This window comes from Gallus gallus, chromosome 17, assembly GCF_016699485.2.
Source record: "Gallus gallus isolate bGalGal1 chromosome 17, bGalGal1.mat.broiler.GRCg7b, whole genome shotgun sequence".
In the NCBI taxonomy this organism is placed as follows: domain Eukaryota; kingdom Metazoa; phylum Chordata; class Aves; order Galliformes; family Phasianidae; genus Gallus; species Gallus gallus.
The window spans coordinates 10,779,043-10,803,467 of NC_052548.1; the positions used below are offsets into that span (position 1 = coordinate 10,779,043).

The following is a 24,425-nucleotide window of genomic DNA, read 5'->3' on the forward strand; positions in this document are numbered from 1 at the left end:
ATAGGGCCCAGCTGAGGAGTCTGTGGGTAAGCAGGCAAGAAGGTTAGGTTAAGAAAACACCTGTACTTTGCATGGTTATCTCTAACTCTTTCTGTAACACAAGTGTGGAGAAAGTGGACATGCTAGGATCTGCATGTTTTCTCCCAGACTGAGAAAAGAGGTATGAAAACAGTGAGGGGAAAAAAAATTCCATGTACCTATATCAAACACATCAGAAAGCAATTCCTGCAGTATAAAACAGGGAATGCTGATTTCTGATCATTGTTTTCTGATGGCTTGTCCATCTGCAGCTGAGTCAGTCCTACTTGTTCACTCTTGCATGGAGAGCTACCTGCCAGAGGCCAGGTGGAACTGGTAGCTGAACTTGCTGTCTTGCACCAGGGCAATCTGTCATCTGAACACAGAGCAGGACTTGGCTCTGTGAAAAGGATCCTGCCTGAGGAAATCTTGCAGTGGGGCAGCACAGCTGGTACAATAACCAGCTCCCCCCACTCCATCAGGAGTGTGGATTTAGGTCTCATGTCTGAAATATTTCTTTCTCCTCCCTTTTACGCCACTGTGCATCTATATTTCTAAGCAGAGGCATTATGTCTTCTTCCGTTTTACCTCTCAATGAAGCAAACCAAACAAAGAAGTATCAAGGCCCTGAACATCAATGGAGAGAATGCATGCATATTCTTGGGCTGTCCAAACTATAGACCTAACATCCTGAGATGCAACAAACACAGCTTTCCTATTGTCCTGGTGACACCAGCTGAGCTGAGTGGAATGGCCCAGGGGCGGGGGAGAGGAGGATCAGCTGTGGGCCTGATCCCAGCTGCATCCAACCAGCTTTGTTACAGGCAACAAAGAGCAGAAGAAAAGACTTTTGTCCTTTATTGCAAAAGCGACAAACCTCCATCTCATTGGCAAGGGTGACGATTAACCGGAGAGGATTCATTTATTGTTTGGCACTCAAGATATCCCAGCAGTAGTCCACTCCAGTGTGCTAAAATAATGGGCGGCGCCTTGTTTTTGTAAATGAGTCAGTCTCCCTTTGTCTCTCTCCCTGTGCCAGACTTCGCAGCCTGGAAGAACTGGTTGGCAGTGCTGGAGAGATCTCAGTGAGAGATGGCTGTGGGGGAAAAAAAAAAAAAAAAGATAGAGAAAACGCGTGAAAGAAACAGCCACGACAGGCTGAAGATTGAAGTGAGATGTCTTTCCAGTGAACTTGGAATAAGCAAACAGTGCTGAGCTGACAAGTGGTTTATGAGACCTCTAACACCCCATCTATAAAATCCTTTTGGGGAGAATGAGCAACGTAGGCTCCTTATGTCAGGACCTACAGCCTGGAGTGAGTTTTCTGGAAGAACACTTTGACCCGTGTAGAAGGGAGAGAGTAAAAACAACACAACTGCAGCAGTCTCCGCACTTTCCTGTAAGAGCATGAGCTTCCCACCACCTCAGCTAGGAAAGAATGAATCCCATTCAGGGACAGAGGTTTGTATCAGGGAGGCCTGCTACCAGACACCCTTTCCTGATGCTAATCCTGTTCTGCTGTGGATCAAGTAATTTTTGTGTGAGTGCTTTTCCTTGGCTAACGAAAAAAGATATTTAACCACAACAAACCTTCTGCCAGAAAATGTCAATCTTAGCTTCTTGGGTCTATATTACAAGTACCAGCTACCAATTTCTAACTGTCATTTACTTTTTGCTGCAGAGGTACCTCACACATTGACACGGATCTCCTGGCAGGGCCTGCACTTTGCCATCCTCCTGTAAACAGGTATGTGCAGTCCTCCAAGACATGAAAGCAACTTAATTAGGTTTAGTGCTAGAAGGCACTGACAGCAATGTTTTAAGTATTCTTTTGCAGCACTTTGGGAGTGCAGGAAAATTCTTCTTCAAAATAAATGCTTTCACTAGTTTGGAGAGTAGAGAAGTAAAACCTTGCAAGATTTAAGCCTTGTTTGGGTACCAACCTGCCCTTGCTCCAGGCGCTTAAAATACCCCCTCCACGCCCAGGTAACTCAGTCAGTCAAACAGGCTGGAGTGAGTCATCATCCTCATTTCATCCTCTTATGGCTGTGAAGAAAGGTAAGAGAGCCATGCATCTTTATTAAAAAAAACCTTTGAAATATGCTTTCAAAACTCCTTACAAGACTTCCAACAAATCATATAGAGGGTAAATTTTGTTTCTGGAAGTAATCCTTGTATCTGCTGTGGGCTCTCCTTTGGGGTGGCATCCTGAGGCTCAACCTAGCTTGGCAGAGTGAGAGAGAGAGGTGAAAGACTGGCAGAGGAATGACTCAAAATAGCACTGGCCAGTGTTAACTATAAAATAAATACACAATAATTACTCAAGTGAAGCAAGCAGCGTGAGGCTAAGAAAGTTTCTACCACAAAAGAAACTATCACTTTCTTTTTCTTAGCAAAAAAAATAGAAGTGTTAATTGCAGCTCATTTTAATTCCCAAGTATCCTGAATTTATTTTTCAGAACCTATTTTCTTGGCTTCTCTCCTTTTTCCTCATTAAGCGCAGACAGCTTTTTTTTTTTTTTTTTTTTTTTTAGCCAATAAACTTTGGGCTCAGATGGTGTTTCCTGTGAGATGCGTCAGGATTTCCCTCTATTCCTATTTCTGATCTTCGTTGCCTGTTGAACTTGCGGTCTTGCATACAGTGGGTAGAAGCAGCACTGAAAGTAGAAAAAAATAGCAGGACCAGAAGGGCCGGGGGTGGGGGGGAAGCTGCAAGGAGCTAAGCTTATTTTTAGAGCAATTTGGATGATTACAGTCCCTGTTCTAACCTTGCAAACTCAAGACAAGCCAGACTTCCTTTCAACACCTGCTTGCCCGGGTCAGCCCATGTTTTCAGTAAGGCACTTTTTGAGGCTGTCAGGAAAAGATGAAACTTTTAAAATAGGCTTTGAAAGAAGTGGAGAATGAAGTAAGTAGCGGTTCAGGTTCAGAGCTCCTGATGCTTTGAGACTTTTGATAATTTAACTATTCTTCACCTCATAGGTGCCCTTCAAATCAGCATTGTGATTAATGGTTCTGCTGTCCTCATGCAGCACCTTGGAGTTATTATTGCTAATTGAATTATTGCATTTCACATTTGCTTTTGTTTCTGCAGTAGAACCTTCCATTGATGTTAAGAATTTATCTGGTAGCTGTTAAATTTAAGAACTCACTGTTGCTATCTGTATTATTTATACCTAATTATATATATAATATAAATATAAATTCTATATATAATATATAGAATCAAAATAACAAATTACAAAACAATTATTGGCCCAAAAAGGTGGGAAATGGAGCTCAGGGACAGCATGTCCGCACAGCTGAATGACATGGGTGGCAGTGTGCTGCCCAGCTGGCAGCTGAGGGGCTGTTTTCCAACATAGAGCCACTCAGAGCTGAAGTTCTGCCTTCCCAGGTTTACAGATGTGTGCTCCTTGTTCACCCACTGACCCTCATCTGTGAGTCTGGGGGCAGATCCCCAGGTTTGCCAGGCAATGTGTGCTTCTTCCTGCTGTCAAGGGAAACAGTGTCTTGCATGCATTCTGATTTTTTTTATTATTTTTTCTTGTGTCCACAGCATACTAATTAGTTCAAGCTTTAGAATGAGCTGAAAATGAGCTACAGATGGGTGCTCAGAGCAACAGAATGCTGCTATTTGTTTAAAGCCTATTATGTATTTTCTCACCCAAAATGCAAAGCAGAGTAAGAGCTGGCAAGAGACAGCCAATTTGTTCTGGTTGGTACAAAAACACATTAATAAAGCAGTTGTGTGTATCTATATCTGATGTTTAGAGAACCAGTCTCGAAAGGAAAGATGCCAAGAGCAGGAGCAAAGTAGCAAGTAAAGAGGAGAGGTGGGGAGCGCTGCTGTGTCCACTGACCAGCAGTACATACCGCAGCATTGAGCAGTCCTCCTTCACAGCACAGAATCGTAGACTGCTTGAGGTGTGAAGAGCTCTCTGAGTCCTCCTGGCCCAACCCTTCCTCAAGCAGCAGCACCCAGAGCAGCTTGCCCAGGACCATGGCCACTCCAAAGAGGAGACTCCACAGTCTCTCTGGGCAACCTGTGCAAGTGCTCTGTCACTCACACAATAAAGTAGTGCTTTCTAATGTTCTGAAGGAATCTCCTGTGTTTCAGTTTGTGCCCAGTGTCTGGTCCTTTAACAGTAAATGTTCAGAGCATCCATTGCTATGTCAGCCCTTAATGTTGTACCTGTGGGGAGGGGGGGGGAAACATTGCTATTCTGTGCTAGAGTCTCCTGATAGTCCAGTCATGTCCTGGTGCCTGAACTAGAGCTGGAAGTAGCGTTTTTTTCTTTCTGTGGCCATATGTTGCTCACAAGATTTCTTCTAAAGGTGTTGGCAATTATTTGTTGCTGTTATCGAAGGATAGAAGTGACTGGAGACTTCTCTATCCAATGTGTTTTTAACAACTTATATTAGAATTAAAATTATGGTCAAGGTCAATCTGAGAGAAGCATATGAAGTCAGGTAAATTCATGTGGCATTTCTGTGTGTGCAGTACTCAGAAAATACACAGGATTCTGCTTCATGCAGCTGCGGGGGGTAAAGCAGATAGCAGCAAAACAAATACACCTTGAAGCTCTCCTTTTCCATGTCACTTTGTTAAATAAATTATTGCTTCATCATTGCTGGTGGTTTATTTTGGCAAGCCCATTACATCATATTTTTCAAAGTCTTCTGTGCTTTAATAAATCCAAGTGCATTTGGAACAGAGAAGAGAAGAAACTAGATGCATTGTGCATAACTGGTAACAGTTTCCTGCCACACCTGATTAACAGAGTTGAAATTGGTCCCATCCAAGGTATAGGTTGTGTAACTTGCCCTTAAGGAGAAGAGGGAAAAGCACTCTTGCTTTGGAAACTGTTTTTGTTTTGTTTGTTGCTGTTATTTCTACTTTTTTTTTTTTTTAAACAATTAGCTTTTATTATGAGGGAAGAGAGGAGGTCCTGCCAAACAGGTCTGTGACACATATTCCTGACAGTATTGCTCTTCTGCAATCAAAAATGAATATTGCAGTTCATGTGTCTTGTCCATCTTGCTGAGCAGAGTCCATGGTCTGCAGAGGGTTCACATGGATGTGGTGCAGCAGTATGAAGGGATGGGTGGTGTGACTTCTAATCTAGAATGGGGGAACCACCTCTTCACTAGTCTAAACTCTGGACAAGAAAATTCCCACCTCCTATTTTCCCTTCATTTTATCATGCTTAGCTACATGATGTCACGAATTCCAGTCACACAATCATGTACATTTTAAAATCCAAACACTGATTCTCTTCTCAACATGTGTTTTAAATAGAATGCTGTTGGAGGTAAAATAGTCAAATCTCTGTTAGCACTATGAGTTAGCACACCTTGCAGGGTGCCTTTTGTTAGCAGTAGCAGATGGTGACTGTCATTTTGCACAAGGTTGTCATTCTCTGTCGTTAGTACCTGTAAATATTTTCCTTGTCTTTCAAGGCAGTTTCAGTTTGCTGCCACCACCACCAAATACAATACTTGAGAGGAAAAGGTACTTCCAAGCACATTTGCAATTACCTTTTTGAATTCAGCCACCAGGCTCACTTGAAAGTCCAAGAAATTACCTTCCTATAAATTTCTCTTATCAGCAGCCTTCTGTTCTTGTTGCTCTCCATTCTTCATTGCTGAATTGTTCTAAGACACTCACAGAAAATACTGCTTTGCTTAAAGGTGTGTAACTTTTCTTCCTCCAGTTGTTATTCACCTAGCAATCACTCTGTGCCTCTGAAATGTTCACTAGCACTTTTGTCCCATTTCAAGTACCTCAACTGACTGCAGCTAGACCTTAGAAACCTCAAGAAAGTTAGCAAATGCTCTACTGGGATTTTGTTTGATTATTTTCATAGAGGGGAGTCTCCCTCTCTGGACATATTCAAGACCCATCTGGACACCTACCTGTGCAGCCTGCTTTCGCGGGGAGTTACACCCAATGATCTCTAGAGGTCCCTTCCAACGCCTTAAAAAAAAAATTAAAAATCTTGAGTTTCCTAAAAGCAGGTATGGGACTCATCCAGGGTACTCCTGTGAGCACTGCAGGCAGCTGGCAAGGGCATCTGGTTCAGCATTGTGGATACAAAGGGATTACGAACGGTATTCCAGAGGGGACAATGCAGAACATATAATGTTAATGTATAATGAAAGAAAAGAAGAACCCTGTTTTGATTCTAGCTGTGATGGACAGATCCACAGTCCATCATGCTCTCTCCACAACACTCTGACAGTTTTCCTTATTGCCCTTTTCATGGCACATTCCAGAATACAGCTGTAATCTGCAGGCCAGAGGAGAGTTAGAGACATTCTTAGAGATTATTTCAGCCTGGGAAGATTTGTGATTGTAGCCACTCAGAAAAAAAAAAAATTAAAAAAAAAATCAGGAGCTGAACAGTGGCAGGGAGAAGAACTGTTCTGTAGTTACATGCATAAAGTATAAAGTTGTATAAAGTCTTCAACGTATGCGCCTTGTCAGAATTTACAGTAATTTAAGGTGCTTATAATTCCTCCAGGCATGGAACTCATAAATACTACCCGCTGCTATTTGTCATTGGCTTCTCTGTCATGCATAAAGTAAAATTAAATACTTATCTCTATATCGTTAACGTATTAAACATTAGGATTTATGGGGTTGGAGATATTACTGCTCTGAGAACATTATCTTCCTGATGAAAGATCTAAATGCAAATAGAAGGAATGCCAAAATACCCTGGAACATAATTAAGGATACTGAGGTGTGAAGAAGCCCTAGGCATAGGAATGTGCAGTTTTCTTAACTTCCACTTTCACGGTGGGCTGGTTTTCTTTGTTCCACATTTCTATCCACTGTCCCAATGTGCCATCTTGTTTCTTTTTTTACTAGTTCTCAAGTGAAGAAAAAAAAAAAAAAAAAAAAGTAAATGCACTCCTATATGGATTATCAAAGAAAAGATGTTTCTGACTTAAAACATACCCTTGCTGTCTGTACTGGGAAACAGCCATTCAGTGATGTCTAAAAGGTAAAAAAATAAAATTATCTATGACTTTTCAATATGAAGAATAATTCCTGTTAGCTTTACTTGATTTGTTGCTATTGTTGCAACTCGAGGATTCCTGGAAACATGCATTGAATGGAGACAACTTTTAAATAAATCTGTATTTCTGCAGCATAATAGAAATGCTTTCTGTGCTGTTGTATAGCTCTAACCAAATCTATATGCTATTTTGTCTATTCAGTGTAGAATAATCACGAGCTACTCACCCCATTCCCATCTCAGTAAGCACAGAAAAATGATATCAAAATACAAGTCACAGCTGATTAGAAAGAAAACAAAAGGAGATGAGGAGAAAGGAGAGAAGAGGAACTGGGACTAAGAGACAGACCCCAGAAGGAGGCTGTTCACCTAATGCTAAAACAGAAAATGGCATTTAACACAATAGTAGTGGCCATCTCCATCTTGAATAACATGAGTAAAGCATAACGCAGGTCTCACTCATACTTATGTAGGCAGTCACAAATGGATGTGGCATTGTGCCATGTCATCAGATGTCATGGAATACATGTTTCTTGGGTAAATTTAAGGGCGGAGAATAGGTCTGGCCCTGCTCGGATGCTCTTACAGCAGGCAGACAGTACAGAAAATTAAAATGAATTACCATACCCACAGACAAGAGACCTGAGGATGCTAAACTTATGGGTACCACAGTCAGATCCAGCTGGTACTGCTTCTTTGCTACCACTCAAATCATCTGCTGTCTTCAGTAATTTTTTCCCTGAAGGCCTTCTTTAGAGAGGGCCATATAATATTTACACCCTGGTGATACCCCTCTACACACAAATGTACAGCTCCACCGCAGGAGAACTTTGCAGTCTCATAGGAAGTTTCAGGAGGAGGCTTTGTCAGGACTCTGCCCTGGGAACATTTGATAGCTGCAGCTACTCCTTTTGTGCTTCCTCAAGCTGAAGGCCAAAGCATCTCTCAAGAGCAAAGCTGGTGGCCTGTTCTAATGCACAGGTTGAACTTAAGGCCACTGTAACATCCCTTATTCTCAACCTAATGGACTATGACAGGTGTTTTTTTTTCAGAAGACGTTTTATACAGTACATTGTTTAGTTGATTTAACTGTCCTTAGTGATATACTCCACCCTTTGCTTATGACACTTTCTCACAGTGTTTGTCTACACTTAGTTTTCAATATGGCATTGGGTCAGCACTAGGTGTCATTAAGTAAAACATACCAGCTACCAGAGTTACATCATGCCATTTAAACTTCAGCTTCCTTCAAGGCCCAGAGAAACAATTCAAGACAAGTCTGCAGACCCTATCACTTGCCTTCTCTCAAGACAGTTAGGAAGGAGGACTCGCATCGTTTTGTGGTAGAGCTAGACAAAGAGCCATCAAACCTTTGCGCTGTTCTCCATAAATGAACAGCAGCCAGCTGTCCCCCAGAATAAAACACAATAAAACACACACCAACTTTTCTCTTAGTTTGTCTTGATAGAAGTACCTGTCATAAGGGTTACTGCACAGAGTTCAGAATTGATTTATCAGACTGTAAGATGTTTGAAAAGATTTCCTGTTTATGGATACAGTGGTCCTCAGTTAAAAAAAAAAAAAAAAAGTGATTGTTCTGCTTAGTTCATCCCTCTCAATATTCTCCAGATCAGATCAACATTGTCTTTGCGGTTAAAGATATCAATCCTTAATCAACTCAGTTTCCTGCACTGAGAGATGCCTCTGAAGAGTACTGTATGCTCAGGACCATTAGGCAACACTGCACTACCATTCCTGAGCTGTAACAGGACACATCTTAGTCTCCCAAGGCTGCACTGACTTCCTTGTAGTCAACAGAACGCCTCTCTCAGAAAACCTTCCTGTAATCTGTGAAGGTTATGCAGATCACTTCATTGATACATCAAGTACCCTCCTGATCCAGACTTTTAAGTGCATGTGATCAAGACTGACTTCTTCAGAGGAAGACAAGACATAATTGAAAGTGACTTCAACTCCAGCTGGTATCTGTTTTATTTTCTAGTTCCAGTGAAAACAGCCATCTTCCCTCTGGTTACTTATACTGTGCTCAGTCTACAGATTTTTACTACATCAGTAACAAAAACAGTGGTGGCATATTCACCTGACAAGAGACACAGATTCTTTAAGAAGCATTTTGAAGAATCAAACAATCTAGTATTTGTTTTGAGATAGGTTTATAAAATCTCAAATGAGTATTGAAAGGCCAACAGTGTGATTTCAGTATACCAATCTTCTCTTTTAAGGATGTCTTTTCTCATTCCTTGCATTGTAGATGTTTAATTGAAAGGTTACACAGAGGGTCATCAACAAGGCTTACAATGCCTCTAGCCTTACAATACACTTAACTTCAAAGGGATTGGATGCATTCCTGAGCCTTGTACCAATAAGCACTAATAACACTGAAAAATGAAAACTGAAACAGATGTCTCCAATAGCATTGATTCTTATTAGCTGTTCACAGCTATTCTTACACCTCTAGGCGTAATGAAGCAAAGCCTGCATGCTGGGTGTGTGGTTGCAGAGGGCCTTGGTAATGCCATTGGAATGTTCCCCTTCGCTTTTGCTCACTGCATTCTTGACAGACTGTCTCCATTATAATCTTAAGAAAACTTCTTTAAAATGTCATTTAAAAATGCATCAAATATGTAACCTCTTACTTCATAATGGCAAGATTTGACACTAACATGTATATGCAATCACATTTTTTTCCCAGTTACCTTTAAGAAATACATTTGAAAGAATAATCTGAACTGAACATTTATCTGTGCCTCACTGCAGATTCTAGATCTTCTGTGACCACCCAGAAGAAGATTAGGGCAGCTCTATGATGAAATAATGGAAGAATAGCAATCAATAGATAAAGCATTGTGCACGCTACTGTGCCGTGAATAGGCTGATCAGACAAATAATAGACATCAATTCTTTTTGCAGCATCTTCAGTCAACAGATGCAAAAATGATTTTTACAACCCACAGGTACAGTTAATGTCTGTGCCCTTGTACACACAAAGTCTAAAATATCCATTTCCTTGGGTTTACAGAGCTTCCTTGGTGGCCTGGTTTTCTAGCACATTTCTTATCATGAATGTCATCTCTCCACTTGGAATGGACAGCAGCAATGATAGACATGCAATGATCAGCAGCAAACAGATTTTAACCTTATTTAACTGGTGGAAGCTGCTTCTGCTGAAGATGATACTTCTATTCTGAATGAGAAGTAGTTGGTAGCTTGAGAACAACCTTCAAAGGAGACCAGCATTCTGTGCTGCAACAAGAAGGGGAGAGCTAAAGAGGAGGAGCTTGGAAAAGGATCATATGAACAAACCAGTGGGCAGCACCAAGGTTGTCAGTCCAGCTTGAGCACTGATATGGGTGTCAAGAATTTATACGTTTCCATTGTTAACATACTTCTGTGTATCCATCACTGGGTTTAGGTTAAAAAACTTGGAGTTGTAGCATACTGCATATTCAGACCATGTATCCACCATCCATGCAGAAAACCTAATACAATGGATGACTGTTAACTGTGAAATAGCTAGATTAATTTTCTAAGTGAACAGTGAAAAGATATTGCTTAGTATTATATATATCCTCCCTTTGCCACATCTCAAGTTCCCTGAAAACCTCCACATATCTCTGGAAATGACTGTATTCTTCTGAAATATCATCTAGCTTAATCCTGCTTGTGGAAGAAACCACATCCATCCTGTGCAAATGAGAAGGAAAATTAAATTGTGGGTGTAACACAGTAACACAATGGAAATCACAGCAACGATAGCAGAGTAGCAAAGTCCTAGGCTGCTGCAAAGGGGGATGTGCTCAAACACAGCAGCTGTGAACATAGAAAAAAAAAAGGAAAAATAGTCTAATTACCTTCAGAAGGACTCAGACACACAAGAATCTCCAGCAAGACACCCGCACCTCCTCCTGCCAACCCTTAATTGAGGTCTGGGCAGGGGTGGATCCTGGCTCCACCCTTCCGGTCACTCAGGCACATTGCACACACCTGAGCTCCCCTGGCCTGGCCCTGCCTTCCCACCAGGTGCTCAATCACTGGTTCAGGCTGTGGCTTAGCATTTCTGCTACAGTGGGCTAAAAGAATCATTCATGTTATGCTCTAGATTCGGTAAAACATACAAGCATTAGTCACATGGTGGAAAAAAACATAGAAATCAGGTGTGATACATCTGTGGAAACTATCTGTGTTGCTAAGTTTTCTCAATAAGGTGGAGCTTCTGACTGTCAATCTTCACCACGCAAAGCACAATTGCGTCATCTCCAGGATGTGCCTCTGGTCACTGTCTAGTTCAGCGTGTTAGTTTATGGCACTGAGCAAACCCAGCAGCTCTTCTCCATACATTTTCTGATACTAGGACATTCATCGCAGTCTGATCAGGATGATGTGCTCCACCAGCACTTATGACTTCACCTACATGTGCTGTTGGACCACTCAGCAGTGGATTCTTCTCTCATATGAAGAATGCTATCATACAACATGCCATTCGATCAGTTCGTCTGTAAAAATCACTTCTGGAATACTGAGAATGAGTTTGTGATGCCTGTGCTGGTCTGTTGGGATTGTTCAGCTTGCTTGAGGGGAGGAGTTCACAGTATTATTGTACACTACAACGCACAGAACATACAATATGACTTTTCAGAGAAGAGTGCCCCTGAAGAGAAACATCATTCAAATGGCTGAAGAGGGAGGTGATATTTTCCACAGAGTGTCTACATCGATGACATGTTCGCATACACCAAAACAACAAAATACCCTCTGTAAAGGTTTTCTTTTTGATTGATACACACTCTTGTGGGGGAAAGGGGAAAGAATAACCATCCACACCAGTAAATATCGTGCAGCTGTGTTGCTTCTGTGGAAATTTCTTTTTCCGCCCTGGGGGAGGGAAAAAATGTTTTGCTTTGGTAGGTGTCCATTGAAATGTGGGGTTGTTCTTCCAGGTCTTGTCAGTGAGAGACTCAAATTCTGTCTCCTGGGTGAGTCCATGTGAGAATTCACTGCTCACATAGGTGTAGGAGAGCAGTAATCTGCTTGGTCTGGGGTCAGAAAGCGAGCCCAGTATTTGAGTAACTTCCTGCTCCCCTCTGCTTTGGCTCAGCTTAATGAAGTCACTAGAAGTCTTGCTGAATGCTACTAGCTGATTCTCTGTAATTCCTTTTAGCAGCCAACCCAAAATATTTTTTGTCAGTAAATGCTACCCAGTGAGCTTGATCCAGACACTTCATCCAGACAATACATAAAATTCAGGAAATTCAAAAACAAATCTGCTTACTAAAAAAAAAAAATAAATGCAGTCATAAAAGCAGAATTTCTTATTAATACATTCTTAATAAATTAAAATACATATTTTTTCCTAGGTGAGTAAAAACGAGCTGCTGCCAGTAGTACTGTTGTGGTTTAACCCAGCAGAAGGCTCAGCAGCACACAGTCATTTGCTCACTCCTCCCTCTTCCCAGTGTGATGGGGGTGAGAATCAAAACAAAACAAAGTAGAACTCGTGGCTTGAGATAAAACTATTTATTAAGATAGAGAAAAGGATAATGCACCCATGTTTTGGACATTCCTGACATAGAGGGCAAGAATTTGCCAGTGCATTAAAAACAAGTTACAAAGAGTCAAGTGTAAACAGAGGTGTCATACAGAGTAGGGCTTTCCCTTTCGGGTAGAGGGAGTGGAGAGGAGGTCCTGGTGGAATATGGTGTGCCCACCACCGGATCACCGTGCAGAAAGCCCCTGCTGGATAACCCAGAGCTATTCCTGTAGGCTGAGCTGTCTGAAACCAAGCAGCCTTAGATCTCATTCATCACACAGCTACAACAGCACCCATCCAGCAATGTGCTGTTCAGAAACACAGTATCATATATGTAAAACACATTGTGAACATGATGGTGAAACTGCAATATCTACAAGGTAAGTTTAAGAAAACGTATTTATTGGGTCCATTCAGGTCCATTTGTAAGGGACAAGTGGGATATCCCTCAACTGAGTGGACTGAACACAATGTAGACAGACATATGTGGGATTGAAGTAGAAGTGATAAAAGTTGTGGTGACTTGTAAAACATGTCTGTTAGTTCTTGGCTTCTTCTATACCCACTTCTGTCTGTAAAATTTATTCCAAAGGTCTGCACTGGGCTATATCCCAAATGAAATTATTTTGCACACATGACTATATTTTATTTGTAGTGAGGGGAATACCTTGGTTTGTTTTATGTCCACATGCCTGTTTAACTGGGTTTCTAATTATTTAATGTCACTGTTGCAGAGGTAGTTTTATGAGGCACAAAATCTAATGAAAATTATTCACAAGCCCAACTTCTGACCAGTAAAATCAAGAGTTTAATGTAAGAAGGAAAGTCCCCATCTGGTACTTCTCTTTGAAAAGAACAGCGCACATGAAGGATTTATTGTGACATTACAATGCTTGATGTCAAATAATCTAGCCAGAGGAACAATATTGCCCTAAAGAGAGCCATCAGGCCCTGTGTGACATGGGTATTTGAAAGGATTAACTACACTTAAATCAATATGGGCAATGAAAACAGAAATAACCAATCTCTTAGCTGCTCAATTATTTAAGAGTGTCTTTATTCCCTACAGAATGGAATTAAACGCTTGTTTAAGAGGACTGACAATTAAATCCATTCCTTTAATGTCAAGATAAGGACATAGGATCCTTGACTGCAGCAGGGCATGAAGGAGTGACATTTCACAAGGCAGAATACTCCAAAGGAGCTGTTAGGTCACAGTACAGGTGGTGGCTTTGCTGTGCTGTGGAATTCACAGCTACCTGACAGGCAGGGCTGTGTCACATGCCTCTTGGTCTGAGAAAAAATCACGTCTGCTTCTAAGGGTGTTCCTATGCACCACTGCCACTGGCACATCTGACTGCTACTGTCAGCTCAGGTTCAGATGTTGTAGCACAGTCTGGGCCCGAAGCACAGCAGCAGCTCCTATGCTCAGTACTTGCCAAGTGCAACATGCAGCCACTGCCCTCACTCCAAATGTACATACACAGTAAGGTCTTAACCAAGGGCAGTATGCAGGCACAGCTTCTTAAATGGTCCTTTTTCTTCCCACTGCTATGTTTTAAGAGTATAAAATGCAAACTTTAAAATTTACAGAAAGCAAATAGCTGATAATATAAGAATGTTTAATTAAATAAGGCTGAGAATTTTCTAATTATTTGTGTTCTGAACATTTTGTTCTCATTTTTTTTAAGGTCGTTAGGTTTTTTTTCTAAGATAATGTCTTAAACAACAACCACTCTGACCCTTCCTGATGATACAGCATCTCGTGAAGGGTTTGTTTATCTCAGATATAATAAATGTGAAAAATTTCAATGATAAACTTTCTTTTCAGTTAATAAAAAGGGGGTAGTGAAAGTAGAATGTATTCAAGCAGTTAATGTTCATTTGGCTTATTGCAGATAGTCAGTGACAGGAAAATATCAGGTGCCTACCTGCCATCTGTTAGAGCTCTTAGCCAGAAAACTGGAATGTGTTCTTAAATTAGGGACAACTCAATGCAGTAGGAATTTGTGATAATGTCAAAGATTTACATGGGTTGTCCACCATGAATTTCAGTTATTCAAAGGCTTCTGTGAGTTGGAAGACAATAGTAAAAAGCCTGATTGTGTTTTGGCTGCTCCACAACAGGGCATATGAGTGCAGAAACCCTCCTCTCTGGTTTGTAACCTGCATGTGAAAGCCATTCCCAATTAGTCAGCTGAGTCTGAGGATTTCTTGCTGCTAAGCTCCAAGTCACCATAGACAAGACCTTCCCAGATCTTGTATTTCTTTATTGCATTTTATATTCTGTCCTTTAAAATAATATTGTGCTTTAACAAGTTCATGTCTTTCAGCTAGGTAAAAATTGTGGTCCAGAAAACTCATATTTTTTTAAAACCATTTATGAAAATGTGTTGCAGAAAATCATTACTCATGAGTTTTGTCTTGACACTTATAAGCATAATAGCTTGGAGGTATTGTTGATTAATGATTTCTTGGTCCTCTGATGTTCTTGTGCTAACTTGTCCACGTTTCAGAGTCATATAGCAAGGAGTAAAAAAAAAAAAAAAAAAAAAAAAAAAAAAAAAAAAAAAAGAAACCAATAAAGACAATTGTCACTTTGTAACCAGAAACTGCAGATTTTATGGCTTATATGTGCCCTAACAGCTTTGCATGCAATTTCTAACTTCAACACTCTTACTATAAATTGAATGGCTGTGATGCTACTATGTTGAGCCTCACCCTTTACACATGTCTGCTTTTGTGGTCACCCTACTGGTTATTTTCATGCCATCATTTCACTGATCATCACCCAGTGATTTATTTCTTCATCTCCCGCACCAGTATTACACAGCTGTTCATTCCTCTTTAGAGCATTTAAATCACTTACTTTGCCCTGCTTGCCCTATTACTCCATATACATTTCACAGCAGTCTCACCATTGCTTTAGCAAACATCTTTCTACCACACACTAACCCATCCAAACTGCAGCTTTGCAATGTTGCTGTCATTATCACCATGAAAAGGTGATCTAGGTATAAGAAGATTGACAACAGGTAAAGATGGCAGAGACCTGCAGAACATAAGGTAACAATGAGATTATACTAGCCTGCATTGTCAGACGTAGTCACAGCACATCTGCAGCTTAAGCACTGTCGATACTTTCATAGCTACAGATGCATATTTGACATAGTAGTCTGTGCCTGTAATTGCATATGCATGTAGGGAGAGAATGCAGAGTTGCCCCACAGAGAGCTGTGTACACTCCTCAAACCGTGGGGGAGATGAAATGCCCGCTTCATGGGATGAAGGGGGAAGCTCACATGTATCCATGCACAGCCCCAGATGCACTCTGCACTACCACGTGCTGGTGGCTGGGTGGAGTGGAAAGGATGCAGTAGCCGTCCTTTTGTCTACTAATTGTAACCCTGCAGCACCTACTAGCTCGTGTCTGGATCTTCTCTGCTTGTATGTGGACTCACCGTAGATTTGTTCATGTTTGGCTTGGGAAACATAGCTCTGAAATGAAGCATGAATTTATGACTGAGGAACAGGCAGTGGGGGTGCAAGGCTGCAGAGCATCTGCCTTCACCCCCTGTCCCAAACGCTGCAATGGATAAAAGTTGGAAGGAAAAAATCCATTGTTTGAAATAACAAGGGCAAAGGGGTTTCTGTTTTTCTCATCGTATTTCAATTTCCATCCTCTTTTACTATACAAGAATTACTGTTACTGATTGTGGTAATGTAAACATTACTCCAAATTAGTGTCTATAAAATAGGAAATACTTGATCAAAGCTGGTACCTGCCTTCTCCCCTTCCCCCATTTAGATCTGAAAGCATTTTGTGATTCTCCTGATGGCTAGGTACAAGCCTCAGCAGGAGAGTTTCCAGTAAGACAGAGAGGAATCATGCTGTTTGCTTACGGGACTGACTTCTATTGGCTCTGCCCCAGTTGTTTGACCCAGTCACCTGTGGTTGCTCTTTGAAGGGGCTAGTTTCTGCCTGCCTGTTGCCACTCAGTAAGTGGGAGAACTTGTCTCACTCTGACAGCGCAGACTGCTCTGTCACTTTTTCTCAGCTTGACAACAGGCTGGTCTGACATGGCTCTTGTCACTCAAATGCTGTGGAGCACAGATCCTTTTAATCCATCTAACAAGAAGTTCTCTTGTCCTCTCTCAGCACCAAAACTAATTACACAGCAAACCACAAATGCATAGTTTCATGCAGGGATATAAGGAAAGAAAAGGCAAAATTTGCATTAGATTAAAGAGAGTATCATCTGATATAAAGTCTGACACATTTTGCTTCCTTTCAGCCCATTTCCCACACCTGACGAAAGCCAGAGCACAGTTTGACTCAGATTTAAGAGTTTGATCCTTCGTCTCTTCTAATGTCAAACACTTTGCAGAGCATTCTTTCGATTTAGGTTTTCTTCCACAGGCTTTGGTGAAAACTGCACCAAATTATGCTCTTTAGCTCCAAGTCCCCCTCATCTGTGAGCTAGTCCAAATCACAGACCACCTCTCAGAAGAACTCACAACCACAGCTGCAGATTCTTTTCACTGTAACCTCTATGCCTGTGCCAGACTGAAGCTGCAAGGTCTCAGTGCTCCAAGACAGATTTCTGCTCTTATTTTTAAAGTTTCAATAGAAAAGAGGTTCAGACTTTTCCAGACAAGAAACAGGGTTCTTTTCCCCATGTTAATTTTTTCTACTGAACTCTAGAGTCACATCACAATCAAGTTGGTGTGCACGATTTTATTGATGGAATTTAAGATTTTGTGTAAAGATCGCTTGATCACAGAAATAAGCTTTTCTTTATTGCTGTACAAAACTACTGAAAACTACACAGTTGAATTACGTTCAAATGTTGCCTGAATACAGTGGCAGTAGGAAACACTTCTGTGCAGTTCTCTCAGTGATTATTTAGATATGCACTTCACTGGCAGTCATTGTGGCGCTGTGGTTAGAATATCACATGCCCCTCCACACACACCCACTCAGAATCAAATTAATCTCTATATTCAACTTCAGTTGCAAGTTGTGTAGTAATTCATACATGGAACTACACCGTAAAATGGCATTAAAGGATATTAAGTGAATTTGGTACTTTTCTGACTGTGCATTAGGTGAGATTCGGGTATCACAGTACGTGACAAAGGGTCGCAGCAGCTGAGCTGTTGCAACAGTAAAACCGTCCTCTTAAGAGATCTGATTTGGGCATTGTGCTTGGAAGGAGTGTGCTGGTTAGCTTTTAAACCAACTCCTTGTAACTAGTCAATGTAAACCATCAGCACGAATGTATCTAGGTGCACGGAAGTGTGGGTTTTGAATGCTACATCAGGCCTTGCCAACATCTACAGAAGACATTGTTTCTGTCTACGAGTTACAGAAATGGAAAGACTGGCAGACAAGAAATCTGAGTCACGGATTTAAGTTCTGCTTTAAAAAGTGGTAGGAATATTTCATCCTGTATACCTCTTTCATTAGGCAATCAATCAGCTTATCACAATATTAATCATTGCCAATTGTTCTCCTATAGAAGAATTTCCAAACAGAACAGCTTTCAGCTATTGGCGTAAACTAGGCTTTTTCTGGTCATTTCAGCCTAGAGCTTTAAAAACAGATCTAGCAATGATTGTTAATTATGAACTGTACTTCCAAACTGGTTTAACTGCTTCCCACTTGTGTACAGCAAAATTATATTTAACAGGGATGGAAAGGCACAGATTTCAAGAAAGTGGAGATTTTACATTTCTCCGTGCTCACCATTGCCTGCACCAGGTGCACTGAAATACAGAACCAGGCCTTATACAGCAATCTCCATCACTTCCAATGCACATTTTCAATTAGCACTAATGAAATATATCAGACCTGTCAGCACTGTTTTATGGAAAGATGCTTTCTGCTTGCTGGTAGATAACCTGCTCGTGCTGCATGCACACAAGGAGGGAGAAGGGCAGTGTACCTCTATGACTGCACTTGCTAGGAACATGGATGTGCATTCACCTGCAACCAGAGGAACAGAAGCACCACTGCCAGAAGACTCTCAGGGGGCTGAATACCCCCCATGCAGACCTTCAATTCACCCATTTCTAATCTGTGTTCCAGCTCCTCCCCCTCACCAGTACACCCTTCAATCTCATTTATTAGGCAGAATAGTGGGGATAGGTTTAATCAGAAGAGAGGTGGGATGCTGGTAGCCTCAGGGCTGCCCCAGCTGTGTCATGGAGGCTGCACTGCAGGGTGAGGGCATAGCTGATGAGCTTTGCAGTTTGAATCTCTATAGGTTTCACATTCATGCGGGGAAACCCATCCTAGATCTGAGGGATTTGCTTAGCACAGACCTGCTAGGCAGCTCTGCTGCTTAAAAAATTTTTGTTGTTTGATTAATATGTTGAAACAGGACGTAAGCATGAATACCTCAGAAATCTCCCTTGATGTCACCCTCTGTGTCTCTTCTATATTAATGTGCACAAAACCAATGGAGTATGAAGTAAGACACTCCTTATAATTAAAGATATGGCATGTTGAAAAAGGCAGTGACTTAATGATTTTGGTTCTGTTTGAAAGCAGATCATTCAGAATGTAGCACAACAATGTGTGCAGTGTGTGTACTGAGAGAGATAAAGATGGAGGAACACTGGCCTTTTTTACTTAAAAGTAGTGCCAAGAACATACAGTGCATCGCAATGTATTTTTGAATATATGTCGGGGGATGGGCAGGTTCAAAATAATTATTATTAGTATAAATCAATAATTCTGCTTATTCCTGTATAAAACACAGGGAGTAACTTGAAATTGGATCCTTTTTCAAAATGCACTTTAACTCTAATAAAGCAACATTTCTGAAGTAATGTTTCTTATGTCTGTCACTATGGCAACCTGCTAGGTGCCAGTATGACAGGAAACCTGCATTATGAATGCTGCATCCCAAGTGGTTGTATCAGAAGGCTGAGGCAGTATCATATATGCCAAAGAAACAAACACAGTTTAAAAGCTTCTTTTATTGTTTTTAGGCAGTTCACAAAGGTGCTGAGCAGGACTTTTCAGCAAACCAAGAAAACAAACTGAAGACTGTCAGCAAACTAACTCTACAATTACCATTAGGAAAACCTTTCAGGCTATATTTCTTCCTCCAGCTATTCGTTACTGTGATGCCAAAATGATGGCTATCATCTGTGCACTAATAATGGATTTTAAGAATTGCTCCAGATAGGAAGAGGGAAGGGAAAAATACTTTCAAAAATAAATCATTTTTCTCATGTGATCTTTGATGATATTAGCAGATTATTAAGCACTTTGCTTTTGTGTTACAGACATTAAAATCCTTTAAGAAAAAAGTTCACATATCTTGCTGGAAACAAATATCCTGACCTGCATATTAATGCCAGTTCTGTAGTCAGAATTATCAGAAGGATAAACATTTCTTACATGCTTATTGAGAAGGACCTGCCACTCATTTAGATCTTGCTCCAGATTCCAGTGAAACAGATAATGGTCTTTCAGTTAGTGCCCATATGGTGAAGATCTGACTCAGATGCAGGTTACAGTAAAGACTGCAGAAGGTAACATCACTGCTCAAACTTTATTTGGCTTTCACCAGGATCAGAAGCAGAGCTGTACCACCTAGCAAGCAGAAAGCTCTGTGTGAGCAGAATAGTGCTCTGGACCCTGACCCCATACTCTTCACTAAGCTAAGTCTCTCACTCTGAGCCAGTAAAGAATAGGGCAGGCATGATCAGATATTTCCTTTAAAAATGCCTGCCTCTTCACAGTACAGCTGACTTTTGGAAATACGATGATTTTTATTTCCCCATGGAGTTGCAAAGTCTTCGTATATCATCATAGTCAGAACATGGACTACTTCTTTCCCAGGACGCTGAAAATATTAAGGATCTATAGTAAAACAAACAAACAAAACCACCTGTTGCTGGCACCCCACCTTGAGCTGCCTTTCCAGGAGTTACGGGAATGGAGGCAGAGAGCATTCCATGTCTTTGCTGCAACTGCTAGTATACATGGATTTCTCCACTACTGTATAATAAACACATCACAGAAAAATAGCAAGCAATAATGATACTGTAACAGAGGCTTTTCCATGTAAAATAGGGTAAAAGAAAGCAGTGCTGCTTACAAATGAAAGAATATCTTAAATTTATGGCTGTCAGGTGAAGATCTTGTTGACTAGAAGAAGGGAAACATCACTGCAATTTTTAAGAAAGATAGAAAGGAAGACCTGCAAAACTACGGGCCAGTGATCCTCAGGTCTGTGCCTGGGAAGATCATGAAACAGATTTTCCTGGAACCTATGCTAAGGCACATGTGAGATGATGAGGTGATCCGAAGCAGCCAGCATGGCTTCACTGTAGGCAGGTCGTGCCTGATCGATCTGGTAGCTTTCTATGGTGGAGTGATGACATCAAGTAGACAAAATAAGACTAACTGATGTCATCTACCTGGAATTCAGCAAGGTTTTTCATATGGTCCCACACCATATTCTTATCTCTAAATTGGAGAGGTATTACCCCACTTTTCAAGCTTCTCCGGGTCTCTTTGGGTGCTATCCCTTTCTTCTGTTGCATCAAACTCTCTGGTCAGCTTAGAGTCAGCAGCAAACTTGCTGAGAATGCACTAAATCACAGAATCACAGAATCATTGGGGCTGAAAGGCACCTCAGGAAGTCCTTCAGTCCAATCCCCCTGCTAAAGGAGGTCCCCCAGAACAGGTTGCACAGGAAAGTGTCCAGGAGAGTTTTGAGAGTTTTGAGTATCTCCAGAGAAGGAGACTCCATAACCTCTCTAGGCAGCTTTTTCCAGCGTCTGTCACCCTAGAAGTAAAGTTATTTCTATTGTTCAGATGGAACTTCCTGTCTTCCAGTTTGTGCCTTGGCCCCTTGTCCTGTGTCTGGGCACCACCAATAAGAGTCTGGAACCATCCACTTGATACCTGCCCTTTAGATATTTTTAAGTGTGGTTAAGGTCCCCTCTCAGTCTTCTCTCCTCCACGATGAACGGTCACAGGCCTCTCAGTCTTTCCTCCTAAGGAGGGTGCTCTAGGCACTGATCGTTTTGTAGCCTTCAGCTGCACTCTCCGTAGTAGTTCACTAACTTACTTGAAATGGGGAGCGCAGAACTGGAAACACTACTCCAGATGTGGCCTCACCAGAGCAGAGTTGGGGGGGGGATGATCTCAGAGAAATCTCCACTGATTTTTATGACAATTTTGGTTAACTTAATTTCCTGTGAAGAGGGAGTATGTGTTTACATAAGCAGCAATTTTTGGACATCCTCTTAGAGAGCTTAAACACTTTGGGTTTCAGATGGCAACCTGCAGATTCCCTCATATATTCTCACAACCAGACTTTTATCTTTAATTACAGAGTCATAAAAAATTGTTGCACAATTATAGAATCATAGTATCACCAAGGCTGGAAACGACCTCCAAGATCTTTTAATCCAACTGTCCGCATACCACCAATATTTCCCACTAAACCACATCTCTTAGTTTCACATCTACATGGTTGCTGAACACTTCCAGGGATGGTGACTCAGCCACCTCCCTGGGAAGCCCAGTTCTAATGCTTGTTATGGCCTTTCCCCAGAAACGAGGTCAAGTCTGATAGTGTTTATGCTTAAAGCTGATACGCAGCAATTGCTGAAGAATTCTTTGCAGCATCTACTTAAATCCAATTTTAAATTTATAGTGGGAGAACATCTGCAGCAATGTTGTTTGGAGATCTTACTCTTATTTTCTGGTAGAATATTATGACTAACCGTATTTCTCTTTTCTAATGCAGGACGTCAAGAGGGTTGGCCAACTACATTTTAAAGGTTTCAAATTCACAAAAGAAAAACTGGAATGAAATCATCATTTGCTTGTGGGTATTCCAGAAATAAGAAAGAGGCTGAATTAATTTATAAGTGATTCACCATGAAATACACATTCCGTATAGACAAAATTCACTCACTCAGCCACAACCAAGCCTTGATGGTTTCAGCTGTTGCTTTCTCTGTGAAGTGATATTTCATTAACAAAAGCAAATGAGAAGATATTAGGTGAATTCTTATTATTTCTATGACTAGATCAATGCCATCTGTTTAGATCAAAGACCACAAGGTAAACAAGACGAACCTCAAGCATAGGCTAGGAAAGTTCACAATGTTGAGGCAGGGATTCAAATAAAACTAGAAAAAACATCATTCTCATACTGAAGCTACGTCTAATAATAATAGTGAAAAAATACTGCTCTTTTGCCAATACTACAGAATGGGTAGCAAGCTTAGTATAGAATTATTGGGATTTTTAATAGATTGCTCTGTACCCAGGATGTTCATTCTCTAGGATGCAGATTATTAATGTTCCAATTATAATAATCACACTTCATTTACAAACAGATCATACTAACGTCAGTTTGCTGATCACTTTTTAAGCTCACTTGTGTATTAAAATAGGTTTCCAATAGGGTGCGTTGATGGTGTAAATTACTTTGGAAAGAGCACGGTGAAATAATTGAAACAGTAGGATATTAGTGCCTGAAGATACAGAGCTTGAGATTTGGCTAGAATTCTTTCACACCTGATGGACACTAACTTGCACACTTAAGGGTACAAGATCCGTTCCTGAAGCTTACCTGCACTCTGGATTTACAGAGGATGTGTTTTCATTAAAGATGGCTGAGTATTATTATGAAGACAAAGGCAATGATGGTGAACAAAAAAAAAAAAAAAAAAAATACAACCAGTGACTGCTGAACGTATATTTGTCAAAAGATTTGGCATAAATATGGTTCTGGTGGAGGATTTCAGCTGTTTTATGTCTCAGCAACAGTTTAAACAATAACATTCATATCACAGAATGGTGTAGATAATATCTGCAATAAAACTGGGTTTTTCATGTTCAGAAGCAGACAAAGCCAGGAGAGCACATTGATAAATGAAGCTGAACCTTTTTATTTCGTTGTGGTGGAGCTCCCTCTAGCTTACGGCATTAATCCTGTATCTGTAAATCATATTTCCTTAAACTCTCCTTCCATTTTCAGGGCAGGAAAAGCTTCCAATTTTGCATTCTTGGGAGCATTTAAGACATTTATGATCCATCTAGGAAAAAAAAAAAAAAGTCCTAAAAGCTGTCTTTTAGTTGAATGGCATTAAGAGATCTGAAGACAATAAATTTCATACTTTTAAAAACAAAAATATAGGGAAACATTTTCTGACATCAAGGGATCTGACTGTCTTTAGTAGCACTCTCTCCCTCTTCCAACTTTGTTCTCTTGTGTTAATACTAAAAAAATAACGTATGTTTGTCCAATTTGCCACATTAGCCATTCCAAAATGGGAATGAGCACATTAAACAGATTCCACAAGGTAAATTTATTTGCTAAATGCACAATACTTAATTAAATGTTAGTCTGAATGATTTCAGTTCATTCAAAAAATTTCTAATCACCTCAAGTTATCTTGTGAAACAGTTAAAATGTATAAAAGGTATAAAATAAAAACAAACAAATCTATAAAACGTTATAAAGAAGGATCTTCGTCTGAGTAAAGATGGGAAAGTAATCACCGTGAATTCTTTGATTCAGAATATTTATTTGTTTTGGTTGCAGAATTCATACGAGTCCCCCTTTTTAAGATTTTTAAGAACTAATATTCAAGGCTTTATTGATGGTTGTAAATACAAACTGTACCTTTAAAAAAAAAAAAAGTGGAAATCGTGGTGCTCTAAGGAAACCTTATTTTGCTGAAATGCTAATTTGGGGAGATAAAAAGACATTTCTGAGGAACAATATCCAAAATCTGATGTGAAGATTAAATAACTACTGAAATGATAAGCAGGCAAGGATAAGGGA

General features: G+C 40.5%; 1 protein-coding gene across 1 annotated transcript in view; it reads left to right on the plus strand.

Annotated features, from left to right (window-relative positions):
- LMX1B (LIM homeobox transcription factor 1 beta) overlaps positions 1-23,296 on the plus strand; it is a 136,913-nt gene extending 113,617 nt beyond the window's left edge. Inside the window, exons 8-9 of the mRNA XM_046901667.1 lie at positions 1,700-1,765; positions 22,374-23,296. Of these exons, the coding sequence (XP_046757623.1) occupies positions 1,700-1,761 (62 nt within the window). The 3' untranslated portion in view covers positions 1,762-1,765; positions 22,374-23,296. The remainder of the gene's footprint in view (positions 1-1,699; positions 1,766-22,373) is intronic.
- The last annotated feature ends 1,129 nt before the right edge of the window (positions 23,297-24,425 follow it).